This window comes from Tachysurus vachellii, chromosome 2, assembly GCF_030014155.1.
Source record: "Tachysurus vachellii isolate PV-2020 chromosome 2, HZAU_Pvac_v1, whole genome shotgun sequence".
NCBI classification, from domain to species: domain Eukaryota; kingdom Metazoa; phylum Chordata; class Actinopteri; order Siluriformes; family Bagridae; genus Tachysurus; species Tachysurus vachellii.
Window position 1 is genome coordinate 33,698,153 of NC_083461.1, and position 8,838 is coordinate 33,706,990.

The window sequence follows — 8,838 nt, forward strand, 5'->3', positions numbered from 1 at the left end:
AATATGGAATGGGAAATTTACATGGATGTGACGTTCAGGTGTCCTGCTGCACCTGATACCAGAAAAGTATATTAGAATTTTAATTTTAAATACAGCTATAGTTAAAATTTTAGAATTTTAATTCTAGCTGCATGACTTGTTTTCAACCTGCCTAAGTTCTCACACACCACCGCACTGCTACTCTCCCTCCACTGGCTTCCAGTAGTTGAAAACATCTGATTCAAAGCACTGATGCTTGCCTACAAAGCAAAAAATGGACCGGTTCCCTCTTACCTCAAAGCTCAATCACTCCTCCATCTCACACCTTCCAATCTACCGATCTGTCAGCACTGGTCCCACCATCTCTCAGGTTAAGAGGTAGGTATACATCAAGACTCTTTACTGTTCTGTCACAGAGGTAGTGGAATGAACTTCCCCTAGATATATGAACAACTGAGTCACTGTTGATCTTCAAACGAATAATAAAGACCTACCTCTTACTGAAATTCTTCAACTAGCTCTTATTTTCCGTTTGTTTTTATTTATTTAAAAAAATAAATAGCCAGTTTAGCTGTACACACAAGAGCCGCCTTTATTAGGGGATAAAACCCGAGCCAGACGAAGCACCTACAATTTTCCAGTGTTCCCTCATGTTCCCTCGTCTTCCGTCACAAAGCAAAAGCCGAATTAATAGTTAATAGCTTTAATTAGATAGTAATTATAAGTATTTTTATGTTGTTGCCATGAGGAAAGTGTTTGATGGCTGTAATGCTTAGGAATGATTATATAACAAACTCGACACTTCTGGAACGTAATAAAATCTATTCAAATCATTCGGCCGGTTTTGTTTTCACGTCTTGATATAAAAGCTTTTTTACGTTTAAAATCTAAAACACGTACACTCTTTTTTTTTTTTTAAATCAATTCCAAATGTAATAATTACCTGGCTCTATAACAGTTGTGGTAGATTTTGTTAACTTTAATGTAATGGTTCAACAACATATCTGTGTAAATGATTGTTAATGTGATTTGGAGAGATTATGCATTGTAGTGTTTATGAAAGCTAAGTTTGTTTACAAGGTTCAGTATTTGTGGTGTAGAAAAAGTGAAAAAGACAAGTGCTTTTTGTTCTTATACTTACACATTCGATGGAAAGTGCTAGTTAAATGAAAGTGTTAGATAAATGTTAACGTTGAATGCTATTAAATTTTATGCACAAATAACGCCTTTTTGTTTGTTGATTGAATTTGCATAAACTGAGGAAAAATGAGGGGGGGCACGGTGGCTTAGTGGTTAGCACGTTCGCCTCACACCTGCAGTGTTGTGGGTTCGATTCCCGCCTCCACCTTGTGTGTGTAGAGTTTGCATGTTCTCCCCGTGCCTCGGGGGTTTCCTCCGGGTACTCCGGTTTCCTCCCCCCGGTCCAAAGACATGCACGGTAGGTTGATTGGCATTTCTGGAAAATTGTCCGTAGTGTGTGATTGCGTGAGTGAATGAGTGTGTGTGTGTGCCCTGCGATGGGTTGGCACTCCGTCCAGGGTGTATCCTGCCTTGATGCCCGATGACGCCTGAGATAGGCACAGGCTCCCCGTGACCCGAGGTAGTTCGGATAAGCGGTAGAAAATGAGTGAGTGAGAGTGAGTGAGGAAAAATGACTCGGCGTGGCAGGATAAGATTGGTTGAAGACGCCATTATCAAGAGCGATTACAGAAGTCTTTCACATCCTGATACTTGTTCACTAGGTCACCGATTTAGAATAACTAAAATTACTAGAGTAAGGGTATCTAAAACTCTGTTGGTGGTACTATAACCAAGAAAAGCACAAAGTTTTAAGTGATAATTTAAGCACTTCGGGAATAAGAAGACCTGGATTCATACACTGGATACTTATGGCCAAATGTATATGGACAACTAACGATCACGCACATAAAACAAATTTAAAAAGTATTTGTATATCACTATTCACAATTGAGATTGTCTCAACACAGTTTTACAGAAGCATAGTAACAATAAAAATTGTAAAGTTTAAAATTCAATTACTAATTTTTCACTAACATTTATCCCTATTGAGCAAAATGGAGGCGGCGGTGGCAAGGAAAAACTCCCTGAGATGATAAGAGGAAGAAACCTTGTGAGGAACCATGAGGAACCCACCATCATAATGTCCTTTCTACAGCAGTTTGTGTTCGAATAGAATTGTGCAACCAAGAGCTCCTGAGAAACTAATAGGTCAGAGTAATTTCTGAGTTCATTATGAGATCAGTGTCTAATCTCACTAATGCTCTTGTAGATGATTGATCACAAATCCAAACAAACACACTCCGGAAAGCCTTCTCAGAGGAGAAGATTGGAGAGCTTATAACACTATACAACATTATAACAGCAAAGTGGATTAAATATGGAATGGGAAATTTACATGGATGTGACGTTCAGGTGTCCTGCTGCACCTGATACCAGAAAAGTATATTAGAAGAATTTTAATTTTAAATACAGCTATAATTAAAATTTTAGAATTTTAATTCTAGCTGCATGACTTGTTTTCAACCTGCCTAAGTTCTCACACACCACCGCACTGCTACTCTCCCTCCACTGGCTTCCAGTAGTTGAAAACATCTGATTCAAAGCACTGATGCTTGCCTACAAAGCCAAAAATGGACCGGTTCCCTCTTACCTCAAAGCTCAATCACTCCTCCATCTCACACCTTCCAATCTACCGATCTGTCAGCACTGGTCCCACCATCTCTCAGGTTAAGAGGTAGGTATACATCAAGACTCTTTACTGTTCTGTCACAGAGGTAGTGGAATGAACTTCCCCTAGATGTCTGAACAACTGAGTCACTGTCGATCTTCAAACGAATAATAAAGACCTACCTCTTACTGAAATTCTTCAACTAGCTCTTATTTTCCGTTTGTTTTTATTTATTTAAAAAAATAAATAGCCAGTTTAGCTGTACACACAAGAGCCGCCTTTAATAGGGGATAAAACCCGAGCCAGACGAAGCACCTACAATTTTCCAGTGTTCCCTCATGTTCCCTCGTCTTCCGTCACAAAGCAAAAGCCGAATTAATAGTTAATAGCTTTAATTAGATAGTAATTATAAGTATTTTTATGTTGTTGCCATGAGGAAAGTGTTTGATGGCTGTAATGCTTAGGAATGATTATATAACAAACTCGACACTTCTGGAACGTAATAAAATCTATTCAAATCATTCGGCCGGTTTTGTTTTCACGTCTTGATATAAAAGCTTTTTTACGTTTAAAATCTAAAACACGTACACTCTCCCAGCTCCCCGAAACATTTTAAACTTTGTCATTTTTACTCTGAATTTTTATATTCCTGTAAAGCTGCTTTGAGACAAGGCCCATTGTTTATACTGTGATACAAATAAAAATCAAACTGAATTGATTCAATCAAGGATAAACTCCCTAATGGTACATTTATACTTATTTCTATGTTATAAACAGATCAGTGATATCGATATTCGGTGTAGAAACTTGTTATGGAGGGAATACTTTAGCATGAAGCTATAGAATATGGGCAGTGTGTAAGAGTTAAGAGATTTATTTTTGCACTGGGGTTTCAGGTTGAATATGAACTTGTGGATTGAACGATGCACATTCATAGCCAGAACAAACCAGCACTTAATGCAGTAAATCAGCTTTTAATTCAGATTTTATTTGTTTTGAGGTTAACTTTATATTACACCTCTCAGCCATGAATAAATTAACTGAAATGACAATTCCAGAAATCAGTAGCTTGATGTGTACCAAAGATTAAAAACAACAAAAAAAAAAACACAAAGCTAAGTGTGCGTAACAGTCTTAGAAATAATCGTTCTTTATATACATTTTTATTCCGATCTATTCTGAAAGCCTACGTCCCTTTGATACGGGAGCTCAATTGTACTGATGATGTTATTCAGATAAAATTCTAAGTGTTTTTTGTGTTTAAAATTTTATTTCTGAAAGTTATGATCCGCTCGTTATGGAGAGAAAACCGCCGCCGGTCACGGCTGCTCATCATTTCGCTGTTTTTTTCTCCATGCTGGAAAGAGAAGAGAAAAACAAAGGAGAAAGAAGATAGAATTATTTTGTATTACAAAGCTGTTCTCAATTGTTTCAATACTTTGCTAGACAAGTTGACATAATTGTAGATTAGAGGTCAATCAGTTAGCTCCTTGGAGCAGTGCTGGCTCATGTGGTTAAGGCACTTATTGTTGATCAGAGGATCGAGGTTCAAGCCCCAGCACTTACAAGCTGCCACTGTTGGGCCCTTGAGTGAGGCCCTTGACCCTCTTTGCTCCAGGGGCGCTGTATCATGTCTGATCCTGTGCTCTGACCTCAAACTCCAAAGTTGTGATATATGAAATAAAGAATAAAAGGCTTCTTCTCTTACCGAGAAGGCTATAAAACGGCGACGTCTTACTTGTATTTAATAAGCCGTCCTCCCTGAATGAGCTGCGCCGCCTCGTTGGTGAAATGGCAGGCAAAGAGGAGCCAGTTCCTTGGCTGTACCTTGTAGGCAAATCTCATGAACAGCAGCGAGTAGCAGGTCAGAGCTGGAGAAAGTGAGATAAATATGTGTAAATATTTAACGTAAAAGTAATACAGCTCATACGGATGGGATCAAAAGTGATAGAACAGGAGACTACATGGTGTACTGACCGAACCTCACTCACTTTCATGATTTTCTCCGCTTATACCAAACAATTTGTTTTTAAATCAGTCCATAATAAAGTGTATTAAAACACCTCAAAAGCAGTCACCAGTGTTACCTCGACACAAAAGAGAAAAATGATCCGTCTCCTTTTAGCATTTGAGAATAGAGATCCTGTTGTAACTGGTTCAACAGCTATAATAAACAGACTGAAACCTATTATTGGCTAAATCTAAAAGCTTAGATGCCTCTATTATGGAAAAAAACACTCCGGAAATATTGGCACCCTTGGAAAGACGGGTTAATTAAGGGATTAGGGGAAAAAATGGTCTGTTTTTATTTGTCATAATCTCACCTAGAAAACTGAGAGAACTGGAGCTACAGAAAAAAATATATATATATATATTCAGTTGTGTACAAAAGTCTGAGACCCCCCTTGTTTTTCATCAAGTGATGATTCTAATTCATTCCATTTTCATAAAACAATATCAAACATGAAGTTCGATGTTACAGATAACACGTTCCATACGGGCTTACTGTTGAAGACCTCTGGGTGTGATTCATAATGATGAAAAATAATTATGGAAAACTAATTAAAATCTGCAACACATTTTTTAAACCAGGGTGCCAATAATTTTAGAGCTGACTCTGCATATATACAAATATTAAAAAAAAAAAAAATAAATAAATAAAAAATCGCAGAGGTTGCATTTTATATCTACGCATGTGTGCCAACCACAGACAAAGCATCAGTTTGTGAAACTATTTAAACTAGACACATCTGCTTTATCACGTACCAAAGGTCATTCGTCCGCTGATAATTTCTGGACTTTTCTTCATGTCGCTGATGGCAGCAATCGGCAGCCCCCAGTTTGCTACTGGACCCCAAAAGTGCTGAAAATGAATAAAGCAGATCAGCAACAGTAATTTAATCACACTTTTCTTAAAAGATCTATGTGAAGGCTGAATGATGTGTTTGGTATGTGTCAGACACACACTAAAGAGATTTTCACACGTGAAACAGTTAATACTGGGTTCTTGTAAACCCCCGAGACATACATAGTTCACCTGGGGTTAGTAATAAATCCAGTGACGTTTCACACTGTACGTTCTTAAACCCTGGGTTCTTATTTGCATCTTTACACTTTCATCAACCGTGATTGGATAAACTCAGAACGAGCACGTTAAATAACAGTCATGTCTGTCTTCTGTGCCCAAGCAAGCATTGTTATCTTTCACAGCTTTGTTATCATTTTACGTTGTGTAATTATATTCATTTGTTGATAACCAGCTTCTGTTAATGTTTCAGAGAATTCCTTAAATGCTCTATTATTTCTTTCTGCCAGACAGTTTGACTTTTCTGAACAGGACTAATAATAACTCTCCTCTTCGCTCCAATTGACATGCATTCTGTCACTGTTTAACTTAGTTTCTTATTTTCCCTCAAATAACTCCTACTGCAATTAGCGTTTACACAACACGAGGGTTTTTATATACACTTGGCACTGCAATGCGTTCACTTCAGAGCAGGGTTTATAACCCAGAGTAAAAAAGTCATAACTGCACTTTTAAATCTATGGTGAGAAACTTCCCTTTATCTGGAAAATTAAAAACCCAGACCTCCTCAGCCAATAGTGCAACCAAGCGCTCCTAAGAAACTGGGATACTTGGATGTTCCATTATATAAACTAATAAAAAACTGATCTTTTTCAAATCGCTGTGGAATAAGTGAAATAAAACCGTCCTGTCAAGGATTATTTCTCTATAACAACATGTCAAGTGTTTTCAACGTGTCAACTAATAAAAAATCATAACCAAGGAGACACACTTACTGTGCTGGTGTTGAAGGTTCCATGTGCAGTGGAAATAAAAGAAAAGAAAAAAGAAAAATATTATTGAAGGGAAAATGAAGCAAAGCTTAATTCATACAAACTGACATTAAATGTAAAGTGCAAATTCGCTCATACAAAACTCTCATTACTTACTTTAAAAAAATGGACCTAAAAGAGCAGAAAGCAAAACTCATTCCTAAAGACATATTTAATTATTTATTCGTACTATATGGGTAGAAGAAAGACGCCCAGATTTTTTTGTTTGTTTACTTTAAACAAGACTTTATTTATTTGCTTGTCGTTTTGTCAGAACTATCAATACATGCTGATATGTAAACAGAGGAGGCTGATCTAATAAGCCGTCATGCTTATACAAAGTGCACTAGGTAGGCTTGTTGAACGCGGGGACTTCATACACTACCTAGTGTACGTAGTGAAGTGAACAGGGAGTCGTTTAGGACGTGGCCTTTGACAAATCGCCCTTCAATTCGGTCAAAGCTCATTTCTGTTAAAATTATCTAAATTAGCGATCTCGTTGATTATTCGACTAACTAACTGACTAACTAACTAACTGACTAACTAACTAACTAACTGTTCACGAATGGTCAGAATTTGTAGTAGATATATTCAGTTAGCTAGCAGATTGCTAGCTCATCTTACCTCATCAAATAATCCCTGAACTCCTTGCTGCGGAGATGATCCACAGCTTTACGGGCCAAAGTACCAGCCATTGTTTCACTCAAGTATAAATGTTAACGTACAAATTAAACAATCTAAGCTGGAAGGCCGAGATGTTCGTTTCAGTCTACTGGAAAATAGAGGACAAATCTGTTTTACGTTGCCAGCAACGTTACGTCACTTCCGGTTCTAGCCAATTTGTCAGTATAAGAGTCTTTACTCAACATCGAATACTACTAGTATACTGTCATGCATGCGGTATATAATTTGTGACATATATTGTACATTGGTATGTGTATACAACTTTTTTTTTTTTTTTAAAAATGCTTTTGTCAAAACGGTAGAGGACAAATAGTCGGCAATTGTACGTCACTACCTGTTTTAGCCACTTTTTCAGTATAAGAGTCCTTACTCAGCATCAAATATTACTAGTATTCTGTACTGCATGCAGTATATAATTTCTGACAGGTACAATCATATATTGTCCATTGGTGTATGTATACAGCTTACAAAAATAAAAAATAAAAAAGGCTTAAAGGCTTTTGTCAAAAAACTCCTTTGATGTAAAATGGGTACTTAGGGTAATTAGAATCAGAAGCTAGTTTGAAAAGCTGAAAAGCAGGTTTTTACATAACAGGTTTAACAAAAATCACTACTGATCCTTCACACCCTGGACACAACCTCTTTCAGTGCTACAGAGCTCTGTTTACCAAAACTGCCAGACACAGGAACAGTTTCTGTCCCCAGGCCCCTTATCACCCTGATTAACAACTGAATATAATTATATTCCCTGCTTCATATCTATAAGTACTGCATTATCAGAACTGTCAGTCATCACATCATCAGTATTATGTTAAACACATTGCTGCTGTATATTGTACAAAAGCATAATATTGCACAGCACTGTTCTGTGCAATACCATGTACTTTAATCTGTCATATATTCTGTATTCATATTCAATACCCATACTGTCTATATTGTCTCTCATCGTCTGTTTTGTATTGTTTTGTGTAGTATAGTGTTATTTATGTCTGTATTGTCTTGTATTGTATAGTATAGTGTTATTTATGTCTGTATTGTTTTGTATAGTATGGTGTTATTTATGTCTGTATTGTCTTGTATTGTATAGTATAGTGTTATTTATGTCTGTATTGTATAGTCTAATATAGTGTTATTTATGTCTGTATTGTATAGTCTAATATAGTGTTATTTATGTCTGTATTGTATAGTCTAATATAGTGTTATTTATGTCTGTACATTTGAGAGTCACAAACAGCTGGAACCAAATTTCCTGTGTGCAACACACTTGGCCAATAAACCTAATTCTAATTCTGATTCTAATTCTGTTTTGTTTTCTTTTGTTTTGTTTTGTTTTGTTTTGTTGTTTTTTTTTGTTTTTTTGTTTTTTAATTATTTAATAATTTTTTTCTTGCTTTTGACTTTTTTTAAAGGGTTGTGGCTTAAAGTAAGGCATTGACCTCAAATCTTTAAAGTGGGAGGTGTTCTGAAAGTTAGGGAAGAAATTCTTGAAACAGAGAGAATATGAGGCAGAAAGATATTTTTAATGCATTACCTTTACTAGGATTACAGACATGGTCCTAGAAAATTGAGTGTTGTCCTTCCTGTAAATGGCCACTAGAGGGGGAACGTTTACACAAAGATTGAAAAGATATCCAAATTAAATTCCAAAA

At 36.5% G+C, this 8,838-nt stretch overlaps 1 protein-coding gene across 1 annotated transcript; it reads right to left on the reverse strand.

Annotated features, from left to right (window-relative positions):
• Positions 1–3,635: 3,635 nt before the first annotated feature.
• mpc1 (mitochondrial pyruvate carrier 1) lies at positions 3,636–7,327 on the reverse strand. Its single transcript, XM_060864384.1, has 5 exons — positions 7,130–7,327; positions 6,470–6,473; positions 5,435–5,531; positions 4,407–4,539; positions 3,636–4,025 (listed from the first exon to the last, which is right to left on the reverse strand). Exons 1-5 carry the CDS (start codon positions 7,198–7,200, stop codon positions 4,001–4,003), a joined length of 330 nt encoding a protein of 109 aa, XP_060720367.1. The 5' UTR covers positions 7,201–7,327; the 3' UTR covers positions 3,636–4,000.
• Between the last annotated feature and the right edge of the window lie 1,511 nt (positions 7,328–8,838).

Excerpts from the sequence above, each read along its gene's own strand:
- mpc1 (XM_060864384.1), bottom strand. The coding sequence starts at position 7,200 with ATGGCTGGTACTTTGGCCCGTAAAGCTGTGGATCATCTCCGCAGCAAG. Across the intron at positions 4,540-5,434 it reads CAGCGGACGAATGACCTTTG|CTCTGACCTGCTACTCGCTG; the intron begins GTACGTGATAAA and ends CACTTTCTCCAG. Across the intron at positions 4,026-4,406 it reads GGACGGCTTATTAAATACAA|CATGGAGAAAAAAACAGCGA; the intron begins GTAAGACGTCGC and ends TTCTCTTTCCAG.